At 42.0% G+C, this 23,928-nt stretch overlaps 2 protein-coding genes across 4 annotated transcripts in view; both read left to right on the top strand.

The window, feature by feature from the left end:
* The window catches only part of BPIFC (BPI fold containing family C), a 36,712-nt gene extending 19,339 nt beyond the window's left edge, over window positions 1-17,373 (top strand). For 2 of the 3 annotated variants that reach the window (XM_069082020.1, XM_069082021.1), the window contains exons 8-16: window positions 748-839; window positions 2,708-2,884; window positions 5,916-5,969; window positions 7,617-7,787; window positions 9,260-9,327; window positions 11,564-11,606; window positions 13,165-13,228; window positions 14,540-14,616; window positions 16,863-17,373. In XM_069082020.1, coding sequence (XP_068938121.1) covers window positions 748-839; window positions 2,708-2,884; window positions 5,916-5,969; window positions 7,617-7,787; window positions 9,260-9,327; window positions 11,564-11,606; window positions 13,165-13,228; window positions 14,540-14,616; window positions 16,863-16,931 — 815 coding nt within the window. In that variant the 3' untranslated portion in view covers window positions 16,932-17,373. The remainder of the gene's footprint in view (window positions 1-747; window positions 840-2,707; window positions 2,885-5,915; window positions 5,970-7,616; window positions 7,788-9,259; window positions 9,328-11,563; window positions 11,607-13,164; window positions 13,229-14,539; window positions 14,617-16,862) is intronic. The other variant, XM_069082022.1, reaches the window with a different exon arrangement.
* Window positions 1-23,928, top strand: part of RTCB (RNA 2',3'-cyclic phosphate and 5'-OH ligase) — a 300,226-nt gene that overhangs the window by 261,609 nt on the left and 14,689 nt on the right. Inside the window, exon 2 of the mRNA XM_069082023.1 lies at window positions 22,376-22,556. Within this exon, the coding sequence (XP_068938124.1) occupies window positions 22,464-22,556 (93 nt within the window). The 5' untranslated portion in view covers window positions 22,376-22,463. The remainder of the gene's footprint in view (window positions 1-22,375; window positions 22,557-23,928) is intronic.

The raw sequence follows: 23,928 nt of genomic DNA, 5'->3' as shown, positions 1-23,928 counted from the left end.
AAGCATCTCTCATTCCACCGAGCAATGGCTGCCTACCTGCCTTGTCTCTAGTCCTGGCTCCAGCCAAATATGAAATCAAAGAAGAGAAAATGCTGTAACTTTGTGCTGCCCTGATTAACAATGACATCGATAGCAACCAAGTAGGGAAGAAGTGTGCCTATCACAGAGAAAATACCATAGATTGGGGATAGATTTCTCTTCCAAGCCCAAAAAGAAGCATATAAAATTAGACCATGACATGGTTGCCTTGTTTCGGAGGGTGGAACAGAGCTAGTCCAGAGCTGCCAAAGAATGTTTCCTTATCTCTCTGAAAATGAAAGTGGGAAGAACAGATGTGTCTTAGGAGCAAGTCAGTGGTTACAGAGAGTTCCTGCAGCTTCTTGGTCCTATTATATTATGTTCACTCTGTCTCTTTCTCTCTCGCTAGCCTTCTCAGTCTCCTCACTCAGTCTCTGTCTCTCCATCTCTGTCTCTCTCTCTCTCTCTCTCTCTCTCTCTCCTCCCCCACCTCTGACTATCTTTCCATCTGTCTGCTTCTGTCTCTGTCTCTCTCTTCCTCATCCCTCTCTCAATATTCTCTGTCTCAATCTCTGTTACTGTCTGACTCTCTCTGGTTTTTTTGTGGTGCTTTATTTGACTTCCCGGCTGTATGAAATCCCATCCTTTTTTTTCTGGATAAGTGAAACTTTTATATTCTACTGTGCCTTTTGTGATATGGGTCTTTTCTTTTCTCTGCCTCCCATTTAGTTGTAACCAAGTTTGGTGAGGATATCCTGCTAGATTATTCTCTTTTGGAACATCCAGAAATTACCCAGTCATCCATTGACCTGAATTTGAAGGTAATTTGGTCATTGTCAATGTTACTATTGTCGTCTCGGTCATCAACAAGAGTACTTTGAAAAGTGAGTTTATTCTTGGAAGGCATTGACTTTCAGCAGAATGGGATATTGTTAAAAGAGGGTCTTTTTACTGACACTTCTCAGCAACTGGGAGGGTCAGAAAAACCCTCATGTAGGACATGGCACTTAAGCTGAGCATGAGGAGGAAAGGGGATTCTTTTCCCCCCTCAATCCAGATTCAGAAGAGACCTCAGAGCCACATGGTCCAGCCTTTTCCATTTACAGATCAAGCACTCAATGTTTACCCGCGAGGCACAGACGAGGAAACAGACTCTAGGGATATTAAATGACTTCTCTAAGCCAGAGGTGTTCAACATCAATGGCCACATTGCAACCTCACGTGTGGCCCAAACCAGATTAAAATGTAATCGGGAAATATTTAACCAAAGAAATGAACCTAGGGACCTCTTTATGCCTCCAAGAAGCTTCAGTTTAATTTCCTTTCCTACAACCCCTTCATGATTCTGTCCCTTAAAGACATCTCTCTCTGTTGATTAGGAACTGCGTCAGACCTCAAAACTTACCAGCACAATCAGGAATCACTCGTACTTTACTGAGATGGACGTGAGAGCCATCCATTCTGGACTCAGAGACTACTTGGCTGTACTTACTGGGGTTTAGAAAATTAATTAACGCTAACATTGTTCCTATGTTGACACTTCCATTCACAATTTGCGGATTCCATGATTTAACTGAAGTTTGCTTTCCCCAATGGGGTCTGGTTAGAAATCATAGTAGCATCCCGGGTCATATTAGCATCCCGGGCCATCGCCAGTCATGCTGACTTTGGCTTGCCATTGGACTTCGATGACTGTGGAAGAGAGAGGGAGGCTGACCACTTTGTACAATTCTGCCTCACTTAAATCCCATTCATGGGCAAGTCATCACCCCATGATGCGATTGGTCCTCTTCCAAGGAAGAAGAAGCAACTTTCATTAATTATGGCAGAGGGATTCATTCTTGTTCTAGAGGCTAATTAACATTGGTTTAAAATAAATTGTTCCTGACCAAATCGTCATTAGGCTTGGGTTGTTTCCATCCCCACCCCACCCCCCAACTCCCCACACTTAATTTTGCCAAACATCTAGAGTTTTTCTTGCCCTAACTCTTAGCTCTCCTGACTCCCTGGCTGCCATACTGTAAGGGAGAAGGGATGGGGCATAATAATAGGGTGTCCGACCCCTGATGCTTAGTAACTAAGTCTGGACAAGTGTGTTCATCCTGAGCCTCCTGTGTGTTCATCCATACAGTGGGGGTATTAGTGTCTACTTTAGAAACTTTTGGTTGACTCAGATGCTTACTAGCTAGGTGACCCTAGACAAGTCACTTGATCTCTCAGCCTCAGTTTTCTCCTCCATGAAATGGGACTAAGACTAGCACCTACCTCTCAGGGTTATTGTGAGGATCAGTTGAGATAACATATGTATTGGTGTTTTATAAACCTTAAAGTTGTTGTTTTTGCTGCTGATCATATGATTTCACCTATGGAGGGAGCTCCCAGTAAGGAACTTTCTCCATCATTTAAAAAATGAATTTGTACCTTCTAGTCTTAGAGTTGCTCAGAGCTCTGTAAGGTTAAGGGACTTGCCCAAGGTCACACAGACTACATGGGACTTCTCTAACTCACTTCTCTAAGGCTAGGACTCTATCCACTAAGCCACCCTGCCTCCAGGATCAAATGGCATAATGTATGTAAAGTGCTTTGCCGATTCTAAAGCACAGTATGCATGGATAGACATCAGTTGTTGCTTTGATGACTTGGTTTTTCATAAAGTATATTGATTCCTCTCTCTTTTTTCTCCCTGTAGGGCACATTCTACCAAGTGGGAAATCTCACTGACCCTCCCTTCCAGCCTGTTCCGTTCACGCTCCCAGACCGCAGCGATTCAATGCTTTACATTGGAATCTCAGAGTATTTCCTGAAGTCAGCCTCATTCACTTATTTCATAACTGGGGCTTTCAATATCACCCTGACCACGAAAGAGGTGAGAGGCACAGTGCCTACCTTGGGCTTAGCGCACTGGCTAAGTCACATCCTGGGACCTTCTAGTCTTTGTGAACCTTGGGAAGCTGCTGTCCTGTCTCCATCAACTGTCTCCCCAGCTGCTAGTGCGCTCCCATCCAATGTTACTTTCCATCTGCTCTGTATATATCATATTGTGTGTATATCTGTGTTTATGTGCATATATATGTGTATGTGTTTGTGTTTGTGTATGCATATAAAGCGGGCTGGACCTGGAATCAGGAAGACTCATCTTCCTGAGTTCAAATCCAGCCTCAGACGCTTAATAGCTGAGTGACCCTGGACAAGTCACTTTACCCTACCTTCCTCAGTCTCCTCATCTGTAAAATGAGCCGAAGAAGGAAATGGCAAACCACTTCAGTATCTTTGGCAAGAAAACTCCAGATGGGTTCATAAAGAGGTGGACATGACTGAACAACAATAATATATACATATATGCATGTGTGTACATGTATATACACACATATGTATGTATATATGTGTATATATGCAACTACAAGTACATATTATTGTATATATTTTGTTGATGTATGCATTAGATAGACAGATATAGAAATATAGGTATATATAGAGAGATATTTCTTGACTCTACCATTAGAATAAAAGTTCTTTGAAGACAGGGATTATTTTTCCATTTCTCTGTATTCCGAGCACTGAGCTTGGTGCACAGAACACATTAAGCTCTTAACAAATACTAGCTGATTGGTTGATTAATAAACACTAGCTAATTGATCAAGCTAGAATGATATCAATGACTACAATGAAAGGACTGGTCTTTGTTACTATATTTGACCTTTAGATTACTCTGAGTTTCTTGGATATTATCCTGGATTGGTTTTTAAGAATGGAATAGATTTCACCATGTGACCAACCTCTTGAGTCCCCAAACATTTCCACCTGCTATCAACTGGAATTACTTAATCTATAGTGATTCATAGGAGAGCAGACAAATTCATTGATCTTTATGTCACGTACATCCTGCATACAAGGGAAGCAAATTCCACTATCAGCCAACCATCAGCAGGAATTGAATATCTTCTGCGGATAGGACCCTGCATACTCTCATGCCATAGATCTTAACTGCACCATTGAGAGATCATGAGAGCTAGCTGGATAGACAGAAAGGTAGACAAATGGATAGATAGATAGATAGATAGATAGATAGATAGATAGATAGACAGACAGACAGGTAGGTAGATAGAGAGATAGATAGAAACATAGTAGATACATATATACGTGTGCAAGGAAAGTAGTTTACATTTGGAACAAAGTCTGCTTGACCCCCCACAACAGAAGTAGGAGCAATGGACTGAAATGGAAGAGAGGTCAGTTTTAGGTCCACATAAGGAAAACCCTCCTAACAATTTGAGCTGCAAAAATGTAGAATGGACTAGTTTGGGAGATAGCGGATTCTCCTACCCGAAGAAACCTTCAAGCAGAGATTGGCTAATCATTGGAGTCAGGAAAACTTGAGTTCAAATTCTGCCTCAGACACATACTAGCTGGGTGACTTTGGGCAAAGTCATTTAACCTCTGTCTACCTCAGTTTCCTCAACTGTAAAACAGGAAATATAATAGCACTTATCTCCTAGGGCTGTTGTGAGGACCCAATATTTTTAAAGCCCTTTGCCAACCTTAAAGTGCTATATAAATGCTATTATTATTATCATTGTCATTTTTCAGGAGGAGATTCTTATGCAAATCAGGGGTTAGGTTGGATTACCTCTGGGACGCCTCATACTTCTGAGAGCCTGTCATTAATGATTTAAAAGCAGCTAACTATGCTGAATGTTAGAAATTTTCATGCTCTGAATCACAGGGTTAGAAAGAACCTTGAAGGCCAACAATCCAACCCATCTCTCACCGAGAATTCCCTAGATCCCATGCCTTGTAAAAGTCATTCAGCCTTTGCGTTAAGACCTCCAGAGACAGGAAGCTATCACTTCTCCAGAAAGCCCACTTCAGGGCAGCTCCAGTTGTTAGGAAATTTGTCTTGATGTCAAACCCATCAATTTCCCTTTTTACAGTTTCCATCCATGACTCTTGTTCTGCCCCTGGGACCAAACAGAACAAATCCAACTGTCTTCCATAGGTCTGCTCATCATGTCCTTGGGGGCAGCTTTCATGTCTTCCCTGAGACTTTTCCACTCCAGGCTAAATATCCCTAATTTCTTTAAATGACATATGGCATCATCTTGAGTTTCACCATCTTGGTTTAGAAGCATCTTAGTTTAAAACTCATATGTGACTATTAGTCCTATGATACAGTCCATCCCCACCTACTTCCACCAGCCCTAACACTGCCACATACTTTAAGAAAATCAGTGGCAATAATTATATGCTTATTCTTTTACAATAATCCTGTCTGATGTTTTTGCAAGCAAAAATGATAGCCAGCATTTGCATAGTGCTTTAAGGCTTGTATCGCATTGCAAACATGTCACCTTGCTTGATCCTCATGACCACATTCTACAGCAGGCACTCTTATTATTCCAGTTCTACAGATGAGGACGTTGAGGCTGCTAAAGGTTAGGTGAAAATTCTCTGAGAAGTTTAAAGCACTATACATATGTATATCTATACATTTGCAGGGATCTGTATTGTTACTGAAGCATGTTTTCAGTCGTGTCCTACCCTTTGACCCCATTTCGGGTTTTCTTGGCAAAGATACTGGAGTGATTTGCCATTTCCTTCTCTAATTCATTTGACAGATGAGGAAACTCAAGCAAACAGGGTTAAGTGGCTTGCCATGATTTGCACAACTAGGAAGTATCAGAGGCAAAATTTGAACTCAGGTTTTCCCGATTCCCCAAGTCCAGCGTTCTTAATCACTGCACCACCCAGCTGCCTCTAGGAAGCATCTGCTACAACTCTCCTTCAGGGAGATGGTTTTGCATCATAAAAATCATAGTAAACACAGCATTTTCCTCTTGAAGGAAAAGGAGATGAGAAATTAACACAAGGTTGACTTGACTTCTCCATTTATTTTCCAGCTATCCAAGCATCTAATTCAAAACCCCCAGGGCATTGGGAGTTTGTTTTCTCAGGTGAGTGATCCAACTCCCATTTCTTGATCACAGATCTCAGGATAGAGGGTTATTGTTCTTCAATCTTCATTTTTTAAAAGGACCAATGACATCATGTGGTGATGTCTAGCTAGAAGGGACCTCAGAAGCCCAAGGACCACGGGATCACAGATTTAGAGGTGAACAGAATCTTAGAGGCCAATGAGTCCAAACCCATTTTATAGAGGAGGAAGCTGAAGTCCAAAGAAGTTCAGAATCAATCTGCCTCCAAGTTACTGTAAATAAGTCAAAAACCATGGACTTAAGCCCATAGTTTCTAACTTCCACCACATCATTCTTTCCAGTACACTCCCACTATTTCCATGGTCTCATTTTAGCCACATACAAGAATTTTTTTGCTCTGCAGACTCTTGGGAGGTCTAATTTTATGATGACAATATAGAGTCCCAATCATGGAATGTCATTTGGAGGAAATTGATCATTATTGGGTGAACTCTAATGAGCCAATGAAGGTTTCTGAGCAGAGAAGTAACATGACTATACCAAATGCATAACAATAAAGATTCTGATGGTCTTTGCAAAGAATGGATCTGAGGGGATGGGAGGTCCTGTAACAAAATTCTTGGTAAGTGAGAGGGAATGAGGACCCAGACTGGTATGATAGAAGAAGGAACTGAGAAAAGCATGTGGTCATGAGAGAGCCAAAGAGCCATGGTATCAACAGGGCTTGGTGATTGCTTCACTATGAGAGGTAGAGAAAAAAGGAATCTGACTTTGTACTAAGGCTTTGAAATTAGGATACTGGGTAAAGAGTTACAATACAGAGAAATGATAAATTCAAAGGGCAGGTTGAGGGGAAAAGACCCTTTGAGACAAATTTAAGTTGACAGTGTAGATATGTTCAAGTAATTTGACTATCCCACTGTAAGTTCCCCAAATAAGATATTTGTTCGTCCCTTTAGATCATAACTTGGTTCAAAACCATTTGAACCAGTGAGAGGAAAGGGAATTTTGTCTGTAGTTGTAAATTTTGTGAAGCTGATATTCAGCTGAATATTATGTGTGAATGTCTACCTTCACGGAGCTTATAGTCTAACATAGGCAAAACAAAAGGTATAACTAAAGGCATTTTCATTTTAACAAAGCTGTTTTCATTTCTGGCCCCTAGGAATTATCTTTATTTCTTACAAACCAGTCTAGAGAAGTTTAGTGGATAGAATACTGGACTTGACATCAAGAAGACCTGAGTTTAAATCCTTCCTCAGGTACTTAACTAGCTAAATGACCCTAGACAAGTAACCTAACCTTTCTCACCCTCAGTTTCCTCATCTCTTAAAATGGGCATAACAGCTCCTACCTCACAGGATTGCTGTGAGAATCACATGAGATGGTGTGTAAAGAATTCTGTCAACTTTAGATATTAGGAATCATTATTCTTATATTGCCTAAAATTTGATGATTGTCAAAACCCACCCCAAATCTAAGCCTGTAGAGATAGAGGGTAGAGACTCCAGTAAATAAATGAAAAAGTTGTTTTGATGATACTTAATTGTTGAAACTGACTCATTTCAATGTCCATAGTTCCTAAGCAAGTCTCGCTGGTTTGGGTTTGATTCTCAGTATTTTCATATTACTTAACTCCACCTGTCTCTTATTGAATTTGGACAGATTGCAGAACTATATATAATGGCCCAGCCCCTGATGATGAGGATTCTGACCACGGAACCCCCAGCGGTCAGTCTAGAACCAAACAATTTCACCCTCAACCTCCCCGGTTCTGTCGTGATGCTGACCAAACCTAAAAACAACACTGAGGAAGCTATAGTTTCGATGGATTTTGTAAGTAACCAGAACAAAGGAGGTGAATTTCCAACTCAAAGACCCCCAAATAGCTTTCATTCAGTGGGGCACTGGCCACGTACTTCCCAAGTGCCTGGAAATACTTGTGGTTTTACCTGAGACCGGCTGGGGTCTTCCTTTCTGATGGGCTGGAAAGACAACAAAAAGATAGATTCAAATGGGCAGACAATAATTTGGAAATGCAAAGAAACTCAATGCTAACAAGGATATGGAGAAATAAGTATATTCATTGATTGCCAGTGGAATTTTTTGGAGAATAATATGGCATCACACCGGGGCAGCTAGGTGGCAGAGTGCAAAGTGATGGGCCTGGAGTCAGGAAGACCTGAGTTCAAATCTAGCCTCAGACACTCACTCTGTGACCCTATCACTTAATACTATTTCCCTCAGTTTCCTCATCTGTATAATGAGCTGGAGAAGGAAATGGCAAACCACTCCAGTGTCTCTGCCAAGAAAATCCCAAATGGAGTCACAAAAAAATTGGACATGACTTAATGTATTGGACAACATTAAAAAAAATGAAATGCTAATAGTTATTTTTAAATAGTATTTTCTTTTTTCCCAATTGCATGTTAAAACAAATCTTAAAACTTTTGTTAAGTTTTGAGTTCCAAATTCTTTCCCTCCCTCCCTCCTTTCCTCCCTTCTTAAGATGGTATGCAATCTGATAAAGGTTATGCATGTACAATCATATAAAACATTTCCATCTTAGTCATTTTTTACAAGACTTGAATAAAAAAAAAAAAATGAAAGAGAGAAAGCGAAAATAGCATGCGTCAGTCTGCATTCCAACAGTATCTGTTCTCTCTGTGGAGGCATATAAACGTGCTTCATCATGAGTCCTTTGGAATTGTCTTGGATCATTGTATTGCTGAGAATAATTCTAATAGTTATTACAGAAGTGTGGTCAGCTGTTTTTGATGTTCAACCTTTTTTTAAAAATCTTTTTCCTTTTGTATCCCCTTAAAGCCTCCTCAAAGGGCAATCCCATTTAATAATGATTTAAAAAAAAAGGTGGAGGAGAGGACAGGGCCATGGAAAAATGCCTCAAAACTAGCTAATGGATCATTTCAGTCTAGTGATATATTGAGTCAGAGTCCCCTTCTCCCAAGCAAAGAGAAAGGATAATTTGTTTCTCTCTTCCTCACAGCAAGCTTGATCATTATGATCACCAAGTGTGGTCAACATTAGTTGTTTAATAAAACAGTTGACCATGTTTAAAAGATAATTGAGAGGGAGAAAGGAAGTGTAATGAAAACAGGCAAAAACTGTCTTCCCTCCCCATAAAAGTTGGTATCTTTTCAAATCCACTCCCTAGAAAGAGGAATCCTTGAACTAGATTATTTTCAAGACAATGGAGTTACAGCATTTTCAGTTACAGAAGATGACCATGTTCAAATCTGAAATGACATTCACTCAGCCCAGTAACCAAAGCATTTGGTCTTCTGCAGGTGGCCAGTACCAGTGTCGGCCTGGCTATTTTGGGACAAAAGTTGATCTGCTCCTTATCTCTGAACAGGTAAGAGAAATTGGGTATAATGGACTACTTTTAGGCAGTTTTCGAAGACCACATCTTCAAAATCAACCTTAGGACAGCAGGGGCAAAATCATTTTTCCGGCAGAAAGTGAGTTGCTTTTTTCTTAATGGATCAGGGAAACTGAGCTGCTAAGCGAAGGCAGAGAATGCCTTGGAACTCTTGAGTTCTGTTCTGGCGTCTCTCTGCACTCATCTCTCCAGCAGCTCATAGACAAGAGGTTTCTTGGTTTTCTTATGACTGTATGGAGAATAAAGGGCTAGATTTGAAGTCAACAAGAATGGAGCTAGAATCTTACTGTAGATACTTATTAGTTGAGTGACAGGGCAGCTAGGGATACCATTGTGCTTAGAGCACTGGGCTGGAGTCAGGAAGACTCATCTTTCTGAGTTCAAATCCAGCCTCAGACACTTACTGGCTGTATGAGCCTGGGCAAGTCACTTCACCCTGTCTGCCTCAGTTTCCCCCTCTGTAAAATGAGGTGAATGGGCACCAAGTTTCCTTCCAGCTCCACATCTGTAATGTGATGCTTGGCCACTCTAGTAAAACCACCTCCTTCCTTCACACCATAAAGTTGTAGACAGATAAACATCTGTCACCACATATATTCTATGAAACAAATAGCAGAGGGTAAACCAGTTAGGTCAGAAAGTGGCTGGCACAGTGTTTCAGTGGAGCAGAAGTTTTTGCAAAGGTGGGACAGTTAGAGCGCCCTATCTTTGCTTTACAAAGCCAAGCAGCCTGCGTCAGTCTCTGCTTCACAAGCATTAAGCCAAGGGGTCAATGGAATAGAAAGGGGGAGGGAGGGCCTAGAGCCGGCTCAAACCCCTTCTGGAGAGCCGGTTGCTAAATTTTCATTGTAAGCATTTTCACCTGAGAAATAAGTAACACTACAAATCAGGACTTGGTTTAGCATTTATTGTTTAGATTTTAAGAAAGTAATGGAGAAAATATTAATAATGCATGTTAAACTTAAAACTGTGTCTAGGGTACATCCCCACCTCTCCCCACAGGGAGTCAGTTGTTAAACATTTACCTGCACACTCACCTTCCCCAAGACCACTCAGGAAAATCCCAGGCCACGATGGACATTGGGCTAATGGTCAAATGACAAACAACACTTAGTATCTGTGAGACTTTGGGGAGGTTATTTTACACCTTGGTTTCCTCATCTGTAAAATGGGGATAATAACATTTGCATCATTTTCCTTCTGCACTACCTAGTATGTGTGTGTGTGAATGTGTATGTGTGTGTGTGCTCACATTAGTGATGGAGAAATCACCAGTATTTTGTTGGTGAAGAGAATTTCCATGCCAGGAGTTTTCCACATGATGCAGGAAAGAAAAGTCTCCAAGACACAGCAGCTCAGCTAAGGATCCAGCTGGAGCCAGCAGCTAGAATCAGAGAGATTCCATAGGGTCAGCTGCACCACAGCCCACAGAGGGCAGAGGACCAAGAGCCACCGACAACCTGGGCTCCTATGACGGAGAGGCCTGCTCTCCTGGTCACAAGCCAAGGTGGTGCCATAGTACAGCTCCATGAAGGAGTAAATGGGGGACTAGCCTGGGGAACCTAAGGCTCAGTCATCGCATCCTTCCTATGGAAAATACCCCAGCACGGAGCACACAGTTGGAGCTTCATAAATGCTGTAGAATCATTGATTTACAACTGTAGGTGACCTTTACAGAGAAGGAGACAGTGGATTGAAGAAATAAAATGACTTGACTAAGGTCTCACAGATATCCAAGATTCACGAGATCATAGATTCACAGCTGGAAGAGATAATGGGGGCCACCCAAACCACACCCTTCATTTTATAAATGAGGAAAGAGATGCTCACTAACATGAAGGGACCTGCCCAAGGTCATGCAGATAAGGATTGAGTCAGGATTTGAAACCAGGTCTGACAACTTCAAATACATCATCCTTTTCCAGACACCCTTTGCTGTCCACTAAATGAATGTTCATTAAATGAATGAATTAATGAATGAATGAATGAATGAATGAATGTTGGACAAACTTACAAAAGAATTTATGGAACCACCATGGGTAAGCTGAGGGCTGCCCCCAGCACTTCCCCAAAGGGCAGATTTCATGGTGTAAGATATTTCTACCTCTCTGTTCTTCCTAGTTTCTTTTTTTCCCCTTTGGCATTTTGAAATTTAAACAGTTCTTCTTATGTTCTTTTAAAACCACTTTCCGCACTTCTTTCTCCCCAGGTTTCGTCTCTCTGGGCCAGAGTCCAATCGCAGCTCCATTGAGGTAGGATTTAAGAACCTCGGATCTAGGAGCAGGCTCCTGATGGCCTCCCCTCCCGCTGACTTGCTGCCTTTTTGCCTGAATGATTATATTTTCTGCTTCCAAATGTCCCTTTCTCTTTTCTACCCCAAAAATCTTTCTCTCTCACCGTTCCTCCACCCACCAGGCTAATTTGCTCTTTACAAAAGAGACTTAGACTGTCATTCAGTGAAATCTATGCAAGGACTTTTGAAACAGAACGTTGAAAAGGTTTTTAAAGCTCCACAGGATGTAGGAGAAGTCGTTGTTCTCAGGGATTTCAAAGCCCATTAAAAAAAATAGTTTTAAGCTAAGCTTCTGGAGTTAAATTTATGCCCCAGAATCCCAAAGGAATGGGGTAAATGGGCAGTCGGTCAATATTTATTATACTTGCCCTTTGAGGCTTTTGAGCCAGTTTCCTGGAGTTATCTGGAACATGGCCGCCCAAGGGTGCCCCTATGAGCCCAACATCTTCCTCTCCCCACCAGCCTCATTGCTATGTGTCTCTTATTGCTGTACCTGGAAGAAAATCCAGTGATCAGAGTAACAATCCAGAAGCCACCCTTGAGTTCAGTGGTACCAGTTGGCAAACTCTTGGGTTGGGTTTGGTTTGGTTTGGTTTTTGACTGGACCATAGATTCATTAGTTTGGATGGCTAAAAGTCCAGCTGTTAAAATATACCCAATTAAATACTTAATACGGGCTGCTAAATGACTCATCTTTCTGAGTTCAAATCTAGCCTCAGACACTTACCAGCTGTGTGACCCTGAGCAAGTCATTGAGCCCTGTTTGCCTCGGTTTCCTCATCTGTCAAATGAGCTGTAGAAGGGAATGGCAAAACCACTCCAGTATGTTTGCCAAGAAAATCCCAAATGAGTCACAAAGAGTCAGACACAACTGGAAAACAACTAGCAAAAGTTTTAACATTATGACAATAGCCTTTTAATGACAATAATTTCACAGCATCCAAATCAAAAGAGTTAAATTTTCCAATGATAAAATTACATCATCCTCAATAGTATTTCTTAAACAATTTTTCCCAAAATTCATAATGCAAGAAAAAACCTGGGGGGGGGGGGGGGGGGGGGGGCCGTCGAGGTTAACTGACTTGCCCTGGGTCACTCAGCTAGTAAGTGTCTGAGGCCAGATTTGAACTCAGGAAGATGAGTCTTCCCAACTCTGGGCCTGGCATTCTGTCCACTGCACCCCCTAACTGCCCCAAATTCTTATCAGAGTATTATAGACTTAGAGCTGGAAGAAACCTTATTCTCCTTCAAGGCTAATCACCACCCCCTCCCCATTTTACAGATAAGGATACTGAGGCATGAAGAAGTAGTCACTTGATCAGGGTCACACGACTTGTTAGTGTCTGGACCAGTATTTGGACCCAGGTCTGTCTGACTCCCAGCCCAGTGTTCTCATCTACTGTGACTAATTAATCTTTACCCAGATCAGAACTGAACAGGATGAAGACATGTTTGCACCACATCAGAATTTCATGGTCTGCCAGCCCCTGCCCATCTGACTTGGTCCTTTCTTTCAGGTCCTGAGATTTGAGAACATTTTCTCCTCAATCCTTCACTTTGGAGTCTTTCCATTAGTCAATGGTAAGTTAGGGGTGATGCAAGTTTCTTTAATGATTCTTAAAGGAATCTTAAGGAACTATGCGATTCCTGGGGATCAGTGAAGCAGTTGGGAATATTTTCTGCTTTCCACCCCAAGCCCGTTGCTTGCTGAGTCACTGGTATGAATTCAGCTCAGCATGGCGGTGACGGACACAGGGATTCTTGACCTTTTCTGTGTCATGGTCCCCTTTGGCAATCTGGTGAAACCTAGACACCCCTTCTCGAAATAAATTTTTTAAAATTCATAATTGAAGAAAATGCTAATTTTCAGTTAGAAGTTAGGTAAAATAAGGGTTTTTTTCCACATCAAAATTCACAGACCTCCTGAAATCTATCCATAAACCCCCTTGAGATCAAACGTCTGTGGACCCAAGATTATAAACCCTAGGATTAAGGGTTAATCTTCACAATTTAATTATGAAACAAATTATGGATTAAGTCCAGTCTTCACTAATACTAGTACCTTATTGGGACTCTCAACAAGAAGGGTAGGGGTCTATCGCTGATATAAGGGAGACTTAAAAAAATTCTCATAATCTTTTGAGAAGAAATTCTAATTTGGATCCACAGGAAGCCAGATTCTCCTCCCAGTCTTACAAAACTCTGTTTAGAAGGTGAAATCATGGTGGCCACCCATGCAAGGATCAGAATTCATGCGTTAGATTGACAAATTCAGTTTCAGTGATTGCCAATCTCAGTCCTTCAACTGGCACACAATTGCTCAGCAATTTGCAACTATGAAGCATTCATTCAAATTGTTCATTTTAAAGAATGAGATGTTCTCAGAGCCCATGAGTCTGGGCCTAGGCAAAATGTAAATTGTGCTTTTAAGTGAGAATAGCAAGCTGTCAGATTTTCTTTCCTGCTGCCCAGATGTGCAAAACTGCAGACGTTTTCAGTTAAGTATATAGTGGATCAGTTTAGAAAAGCTGAGGAAGTGTTGATCCAAGAGAATTAAAAACAAAAAACAGAAAACCTACCTTCTGACAGAGAGGTGATGGATTTGGGATGTTAATTGTCACATTTTTTTGGACATGGCCAATGTGAAAATCTATTTTGTTTGACTATACATATTTGTAACAGAGATCTTATCTTCCTTGCTTTCTCAAGGGGCCTGAAGGGAAAATAGGAAGGAGAGAAAGCAGATCTGAAAATAATATTGAATTGAAAATTCAATTAAAAATAAGAGAAAAATAGAAGGAGCAAGATTAAAAGACAAATGTTTGCAAAGCAGCTACTATATACCTGTGCATCTCTGAAGTTATTTTTTTAATATTTCGTTTTGTTTTATAGCCCGGTTACAGCAAGGCTTCCCACTGCCTAACCCACATCAGATCTCTCTTGTTAACTCTGACATTGAAGTTCACAAGGTGAGGAGGTGACCCTCCTGTTATGTCTTCTCAACTCTCAAAGTTCAAAGGCCCAGAGGTCATCTTGTCCTTCACGTGTCCCTGCCACAGCTCAGTCTGATCCCATGATCCCAAACAATGGACCCTCCAATCTCCATTTCAGCATCATGACACAGTGGAGAGAGGGCTTTCCAGATTTTACAGCTCTTCCTTTGTGACCTTGGTCAAATTAACCTCAGTTTTCTCCTCTGTAAAATGAAGAAGTTAATCCTGAAAGATCTCTGAGGTCCCTTCAGGCTCAAGATCTACAATCCTACCTGTATAAATCACCTAATCTCCATGGGTTTAGGTTTCCTCATCTGCAAAATTAGTGGATTAGGCCAGATTACTCCCTGTTATCTTTAAATCTATGCCCATACGACTTTCATTAACAGGAACTACTTCCTTCCTTCCATTTTTGGACATCTCTGATTTTTAGGAAGTTTTTCCTTATATTGAACCAAACTCTCTCCCTGCAACTTCAACTCATTGGTCAGTCCTAGTTTGAATTAAGAAATATAAGCCTAATCCATTTCCTAAATAAAACATTTCAAATATTTGAAGACGGTTGATACTAGCTATTCAACCTTGGGCTGTTCAACCTTGGGCAGCTCACCTGTCCTCTCTGAAGGGTAGCTTCCTCCTCTATAAAGGCAGTTGTTGGACTAGTCCCAGGATTCTTAGTTTTTCTGTGACCTGATCCCCTTTGGCCAGTCTTTGGAAGGCTATGGACCTCTCCTCAGAATAATGTTTCTAAATTCATAAAACACATAGTATTACAAAGGAAACCAATTCTATTGAAGCCATTGCCCAAAAATATATATTTTTATGTTCACAGACCCAGGATGAAGAATGTCTGGACCATCTCTAAGGTCCCTGCTCGCTCTGACAGTCTATGGTTCATGGGATCAGAGGCTTGGAGCTAGGGAGGACTTGGGATGCCCCTTGGTCCAACTCCCATCTCCATCATTTTATAGGAAAGGAAACTGTATATGAAAGACATTAAACCATTGGCCCAGCGTCCCACACACAGCTAGTAATATCTCAGGTGGGATGTGAACCTAGGTCTTCCCATTTCTGAGCCCAGCACTTTTATCAGCTACCAATTTGCTCCTTGAAATTTGCAGTACCATGAAAAGTATTTGGAGTGGAGGTGGTAATAGGCAGTCCATCTAACGCCACCTAGTGGCTGAATCCCTTCACTGCATAGCACAAGGATTGGAATGGTCCATGGGAAATTTCGGAGATTCACATCTTCAGCTGACAGTTCCTGATTAGATACCAAATCTAGAAAGGACCTCAGAGGCCATCTAGTTGGACCCCCTGTTTTACAGATGAGGAAACTGAGGTCCAGGTGGTGCTAAGGGTCAGAGTCAGAAGTTAAACTAAGATCCGTTGGCTTCAAATCCATTATTCTTTCCACTAATGCTCCAAAACCTGGGGACATGGAAACACTTCCAACGATCTGTAATTTGCTAGCCAACAACAGAAAGCACAATCTTTTCTATAATGTAATAGGAGGCAGCTAGTGGTTTGAGCACCGAACCCGGAGCCAGAAAGACCTGAGTTCTAATCCTGCCTCAGACACTTACTAGTTGTGTGACCCTGGGCAAAGCACTTAACCTTGCCTGGCTGAGGGTGAGACTCCGAGACTAAGTTCTTTGTGTAGGTAATGAGACTTTCTTCAACTCAGAGTTCCCCCTATCAATCAAATTCCGTTTTGTTTTTATTCTGATGCATGCATATTATATCCTCTGATGGAACGTAAGCTCATTGAGGATAGGGCTTGTTACTCCTTTGTCCTTGAATCCCTAGCACTTAGCATAATGATATTATAATGTGTTATTATGTATTAGATTATTATACTAATGTTATTATATTATATATCACAATAAGTGTTAATGATTCATATTAACTGTTATAGCCAGCATTTATATAATGCTTTAAGGTTTACAAAGCACTTTACAAATCTCATTTCATTTGAGCCTCACAACAACCCTAGGAAGTAGGGGCTATTATTATCCCCATTTTACAGATGGGGAAACTGAGGCAGACCGAGGTTAAGTGACTTGCCCAGGGTCACACAGCTAGTGAGTGTCTGAGGCAAGATTTGAACTCGGGTTTTCCTGACTCCAGGTACAACACAGTGTTTAGTACACAATAGGAATTTAGTAAGTCCTTTCTTCATTGATTGATTGAATGATCTGTAAATGCCTTTTTCCCTTCAGGGTTTCCTTCTGATTTCTACTGACCTCAGGTATGACCCTTTGTGGAAGAAGCAGCATTTTGAAGACTAGAAAGGTCAGAAGACCTCCAAGGATGCTGACAGCACACCCTGCCTGGCACCTGGATTGAGAGCTCTTAATAGGAAGAGGAGACAAAGGACCCCTAATCCCCACCAAGATAACTGCGCCCCCAAGGCTGGAAGACAAGGGAAATGGCCATGAGGACTGAAATGGTTTCCTTCCTATCTTTAAGGGCTCTACAGTAAAAGGGGGGGCTTGCAATGGGCTTGTATGTATGTGTATGGCTGTATGTACTGAGTGCATGTAGATGGCAGTTGCAGGGGGGGCCTGAGGCAGGTTTATAAGATGGGTACAGAGGATGAGAAAGTCTTGGGAATCCATCCGGGAGCTGCAAGGCTGTCTTTGCTTTGTCCCCATTGCGTTTAGGATTTTACATTTTGTACTTCATATTTTATTCTCCCTTTATTTAAATAAAATCTCTCTTCCCCATTCACACAGTCCCACCTCTCTTGCTTTGAGAAAGGGGGGCCATCAGCATGGGACTGAAGTCACAGTTTCCGATGATGCAGGATTTTGGAGGATGAATGAATTTCCAGGCTGGCCTGGCTTTGCTTGTTAAAATGTTTAAGTGAGAAATACCAGGTTTGGAACCAAACATAGAAGCTGTGATCCTCTAAAAGATTAGATCCTGGTGACTTTATCATCACAGAGTATAGTGAAAAGAGTGTTGGACTTGAGCCAGGAAGACCTGGGTTCAAATCCCACCTCAGACACTGGCTATGTGACCCTGGGCAAGTCACATAACTTGTGTGCCTCAGGCTTCTTCATCTGTAAAAGGAGGTCAGACAAAATGGCGTCTGAGATCCCTTCCAACCCTAAATCGATGACCCTAAGTCAAAAAAACTTGGGTCAGACCTGTCAGAGGAACAAACCTTAAAGATGATTCCTATTTAAGCTGACAAATGTATCAGTCCAGCAGCCGCCTTGATCACCTTGTCATGGATTACAGTGTTATAAGAACAATAAATATGACAACTTCAGAGAACCTCGGGGTATAAATTGATGCAAAGTGAAATGAACAGAACCGGGGAAATTAACGCACACAGTGATGACTGAGTGACTGCTGAGGCCCAAACCAGCCTAGAGGTCCAGACCTTGGTCCAAAGCTTCCTTGTCTGCTAAGTGATAACGGTGGACTACTTGGCCTCTGAGATCCCTTCCAGGACTAGATAAAGTATTCTATCTATGAGCAATGACAAAACAAAACTGAATGCTGGGAAATTAAAATGACCAAGCCCCAAGCTTGTGAAGAGATATGCAGAGACCCCCTCCATCTTACTGAGACAAGGGATTATGGGTGTGAAACCCTGTATATAATGTCTGACTTTTTCCAATATATTAGTTAATTTTGCTTAATTAAGTTTTATTTCTTTTTTCTTTTCTTTTTTTTTTTAAATAAGGGATAGCTCTTTGGGTGAAGTAAGAGAAAGTGTCGGTAAGTGTAGGTGATAAAAAAACAAAATATAGCAATAAATATGTATTTACAAAAAAATCATCTAACTAGGTACAGAAAGTACTGGACATTCAATTCAACTCAATGAGCATTTATTAAGCACCTATGATCCCTAAAACACCCTATCAGAAATTAATGATACAAGGACAAAAGCAAAACAATTTCCCACCTCAAAGAATCTATAGAGGAAAAGAAAAACGAACAATTCATACACAAATGAGTAAAAAATAAAATATAGGGGCTGCTGGGTGGCACAGAGAATAGAGCACTGGACCTGAGTTCAAATGTGATCTTAGACACTTAACACAAAAATTAGCCATATGACCTTGGGCAAGTCATTTAACCCCAATTGCCCTCCAAAAAGATATATATTTCCTAATTACATACAGTCAGGAAGGGATTGGGAGAGAGGACACTTTTCCTTCATCCGGGTGTTCTGTTTTTCCCTCCACTGGTTGGGAACTCTTATCTAGACGAGGTCTATTAGCTCATTTAAAAAAAATCATTTTTCATTTTTGTCTGGTAAGTAATCTGGAAATCAAGTTCACTCCTTGCTACACAAATCAGTTTCATTCCTCGGCACAGAGGAAGGACCCCCTCCTACCTCACCCCCATCCACTGGGAATCAAATGTGACCTTGGACAATTTCCTTCCCCTTTAAAGAGTTAGTTTCTTTTTCTTCCCCTAAACTATTGAACTGGTCTTTTCAAGCAATTAATCAATCAAAAATTATTTAAAAGTGCCTATTATAGGCCAGACCCTGTGTTGGCTGCTAGGGATACAAATACAGAGAATGGAACCACTACTTAAAAATAGCTACTATCTGACAGGAGAGGATAAGCACAAATTTAAAATTATGCAATGTATGCATGTATATGTTTATGTATGCACACAGATGTGTACATGCATATGTACATATATGTATTGTATGTGCCTTGTGCACATGTAGAGAATAAAAGGAAATAAACATAACGTAATTACAAGAAACTTAGGGAGGGAAAGGGAAGGGAGATCAGGAATATCTTTGTGAAGAAGACACTCAAACTGTCACTTGTAGGAAGGGAAGAGCTCTGTGATTCAGGGGCAAGGAGGCTGTGCTTCCTATAAGCAAGTCATGAGTAAGCTATTTTCAGGTAATATACTTTGTAAGGTGGTTTGTTGGGTGGATATCTGCTATGTCAAAAATGTATCAATAAATTTTAAAAACTTAAAAGTGCTCAAAATTCTATATTTCTTTTTTAAGAATGAAAAATTTAAAAAAAATTTTAAAAAAGAATGAAAAATTAAGCTTCCTATGGAATAAAATTGTAAAATAAAATCTCTCCCCAAACTATAAAAAGATGGATAGATGATAGAGAGATAAAGATAGATAGATGATAGATAGATAGATAGATAGATAGATAGATAGATAGATAGATAGATAGATAGAGATGGATAGAGGTATAGACAGATGATAAAGGTATAGAGATAGATGGATAGACAGACATAGCAAGAGAGAGAGAGAGAGAGAGAGAGAAACTATTCTACTACACAGGTAATAAATGGTAGCATAATAAATAAGATTCAAACTCAAGTCTTCTAACTCCAAATCCAGAGGTCTTTCCACTCAATCAATCAACAAATATTTATAATAAAGCCCTTGTTGTATGCTAGGTATTGTGGATACAAATACAAAAGCAAGACAGTTCCTGTCCTCAGAGAACTTATATTCTACTGGAAAGCTTACATTCTACTGAATCAGTCAATTAGTCAATAAATATCTATTAAGTACCTACTACCATGTTTCCCTGATAATAAGACCTATCCCGAAAATAAGCCCTCCCCTTATTGTGTAAGATTCCTCTAAAAATAAGCCCGCCCCCGAAAATAAGCCCTATCGAGATTGCTACTGTAGCGAAGGTGATCCCCTGCGCTACACGCTACCTTACCCTCCCCCCCCTCCCCCCCCCCCCCCCCCCCCAGTGAAATGCACGAAGCGCTCCGAGCTACATCCAATCAGAGCTGCAGCAGTGAGCGTGTCATCCTGTTCTTCCCCAGTGATTTGCTTGCTGGCAGTGCCACGGAGGAGAGCTGAGGCAGGACAACATAAAAACCCGGTATGTAAGCGGGAGTGAGGGGACATGATGGAGGATAAAAAGGGCATGATGGAAGAAAAAAGAAGAACTCAGGGGACATGATGGAGTGAAAAGAAGGACTGATGGTCATAATTTTATTATTCTGTCTGTTTTGACCCCCAGACATGAGTAGAAAAAGGAAGAGCTACCATATACTGTTGCGTATAAGAAAGCAATTGTAGAGAGTCACATGTCATTGCTGTCAATGTTCATTAAAATAAGCCCTCCCCTGAAAATAAGCCCTCTGGTGTTTTTCTGTCCAAAAAATAATAAGACAGTGTCTTATTATCAGGGAAACATGGTATGTGCTAGGTTCTATGTTAAGCATTAGAGATACAAAAAGAGGTAAAAGACGGTCCCTATCCTCAAGAAACTTACAATCTAATAGGGATGGGGAGTAAGGTGTAAGAAGATTGTAAAGGCAGAAGAGGCTAGGGTGATGAAGGGCTTTGAATGCCAAGCAGAGGATTGATCCTGGAGATGATAGGGAGCTAGCCACTAGAACTTATTAAATTGGTGTAAGGCAGTGACATAATTGGACTTGTGCTTTAAGAAAATCACTTTAGAGGCCGATGAAGTGGGGAGAGAACTGAGGCAGACAAACCCACCACCAGGATTGTTGTGATCAAATGAGATGATTATTTTAGTTCTTAGTGAACCTTAACATGCTACATAAATGTTAGCTATTGTGACTTATGTTATTGCCATTGTTATTATTACGAATACCATTGATATGATCAGTTTAAGTACATAAACATCATTGTCACTATTAACAGTATTGCTATAATTGTTAATATTGTGTTGTAGCTGTTGTTCAGTCATGTCCAACTCTTCGTAACCCCATTTTCTCAGCAAAAATACTGGAGTGGTTTGCCATTTCCTTCTCCAGCCCATTTTACAGATGAGGAAACTGAGGCAAACAAGGTTAAGTGACTTGCCCAGGGTTGATTCACACAAGTAGTTAAGTGTCTGACGTCAGATTTGAACTCAGGAAGATGAGTCTTTTTGATTTCACATCTAGCACTCTGCACTCTGTGCCTCTAGTTGCCCGGTAATATTGTTATAGTAATTACATTGTTGGTGTTATAATATTAACTTGCTAATATCATTGTTATTAATATTATTGTTATAAGAGTTTGTTTTCCATTTTGTTCACTTGTAGGGTGGAAGTGAGAGATAAAAATACTTGCTAATTAAAAAATGTTTTTGAAGAGAAGAATGTTTAGCTATGGCCAATAATAAATAACATCACAAAATTGAAATTAGCTTCAGTTTAGCAGATTTGAAGTAATTTGTTAACAGTGTAATTTCTGATGGGACTGTGTAGGGCATGATCATTTATTTACAAGAATAAATATCAAAACCAATATCAAATAGGAAGAGGAGGGGGGAAAAAAGAAAGAAAGAAAAAAGAAAGGAGGAGAAAGGGGAAAAGAAAGATCATGAAAAAGAAAAGAAAGAATAAGAAACAGAAAAAGAGAGAAAAGAAAGGAAGAAAGAGAAAAGTAAAGGAAAAAAAGACAGAGAAAGAAGAAAAGAGGAGAAAGAAAAATTATGAAACAAAGAGAAAAAGAAAAAGGAAAGAGAGAAAGAGAAAAAGAAAGGATGAGAGAGATAAGAGAGGAAAATGAAAAAGGAAGGAAGAGAAGGAGGAAAGAAAGAAAAAGAAAGGAGAGGGGAGGGGAGGGCAGGGGAGGGGAGGGGAGGGGAGGGAGAAGCCAGCACTAGGGGGCAGTCAAAACTCACTGAAGCGGAAAAGACTTTCGCCTCGAAGCCTTTTGAGCCTCGCCGCGCCCCGTCGCCGCCCCTTCCGCTTCCGCTTCTCCGGCGCCACGAGCGCCCGTGCCTGCGCCTGCGCCTGCGCAGTCGCAGTCGGAGCACGGATCCACAGCGCCGGGCGACTGAAACCAATTCTCCCGGACTGAGGAAAGCCGAGGAGGCCGAGACGGGGTGGCCATGAGCCGCAGCTACAATGACGAGCTGCAATACTTGGACAAGATCCACAAGAACTGCTGGCGGATCAAGAAGGGCTTCGTGCCCAACATGCAGGTGAGAGGGCCCGTCCCGCATTCCCAGCGGGTGGCCGGGGCGCCCCCTCCCCCGCAGGTGGTGACCCCCGGACCCGTAGCAGGGGGCCCTTCCCAAGCGCCCGCCTCCGGTCTTGTCAAATGCGGAGTGACTGGGGGAGGGGGAGAGGGCAGTGAGCCCCGTCCATGGATGAGCTGCTGGCCAAGGTGGGGGAGGGGAGGGGTGCGGGAAGAGAAGGGGGCCCTGCCCTCAGCACATATTAGGCACCCACTGTATGCGGGGCACTGGCTGAGCTTTGGGGAGCTGCCCGCAGGGGGCTCACCGTCTAACGGGAGTGGCAGCGCAGACACCGGAGGGTACGGTCGGCGGGGGACAAGGGGAGGGCCCCTGGTGACCCCCAGCCCGTGATGGCCTTCCTCCCTGATAAGGCGCTGGGACCTGGCCCCACCATAGGATTCATCGTATCTTTGGCCCTTCCCGCCCCAGCAGCGGCCTCTGCAGCCGCCTTTGTGCGGCCCCTCCCCGCCCACACACCCCCCCGCTCCCTGTCACCTCCTCCACGGAGCCCTCCCTCCTGCCCCCCCAGAGAGGCGCTCTCCTTGGCCTCCTGCAGGGGGAGGCGCTGGCTCTGTGGCCCGGCCTGGAGGGTTAACCTCATGGGCTCCTGTTTATGCCGGGCTCAGGTCCTCAGACCGGCTGGTGGTTCAGGGACAGGGGGAGCCCAGATCTGTGACCCTGCCCAGCCGTAAGGTGGGGGTGACACCCTCTCTTTAGAGCGCCTGTTCCAGAGCAGACCGTGGAAATGCTTGTTCTCCTCCCCTTTCCCAACTCACGGAGGTTTGTGTTTCTTGTCCGGATGTCCCTCAGTGCCTGCCTTTCCTATTGCCTTCCCCCTTTCAGGCATTTAGTAAAGTTACATTTATTGAATGAATCCACTTTCCTTTTTCAAGGACAGAGAAAAATAGCAAAGTCTCAAAACCGGCTTTATTAAGAATTGCTGTTGGCTTGTTAGGGTCGGGTTCTTCAGTGCTGATTGCGCTTTGGAAACGAGACCACTTAGAACTTTGGCCTGTTCTGTAGGACTGCAGTGCTATTGAGTTGGTAAAGTCATAAATTCCATGTTTTGTTATTGTAGTTCAATAAGAACATTTTCAAAATGAAAACAATAACGTGTGGTTCAACTCAACCAATACTTACGAAGGCTCGTCTGCCATGTACAGTGTCAGACACTGGGGAGACAAACATATACAAAAAGGCCCCCGCCCTCAAGGCACACTCCACGTACCGTAGCACGTCTTCATTTGAAAAAATCTTGGCGACCGCTTTCCCAGGCTCCATCTTAGATCTTACTTATTGTGGAGGACAGTACCAGTTTACAGACCAAGTCATGAAG

Source organism: Petaurus breviceps, unplaced genomic scaffold (genome assembly GCF_028583685.1).
Source record: "Petaurus breviceps papuanus isolate PSGF00001 unplaced genomic scaffold, PetGlider_PUasm1.0 156, whole genome shotgun sequence".
NCBI classification, from domain to species: domain Eukaryota; kingdom Metazoa; phylum Chordata; class Mammalia; order Diprotodontia; family Petauridae; genus Petaurus; species Petaurus breviceps.
Note: the sequence above shows the minus strand (reverse complement) of the source record. Positions and strands in the feature narration are given on the sequence as shown.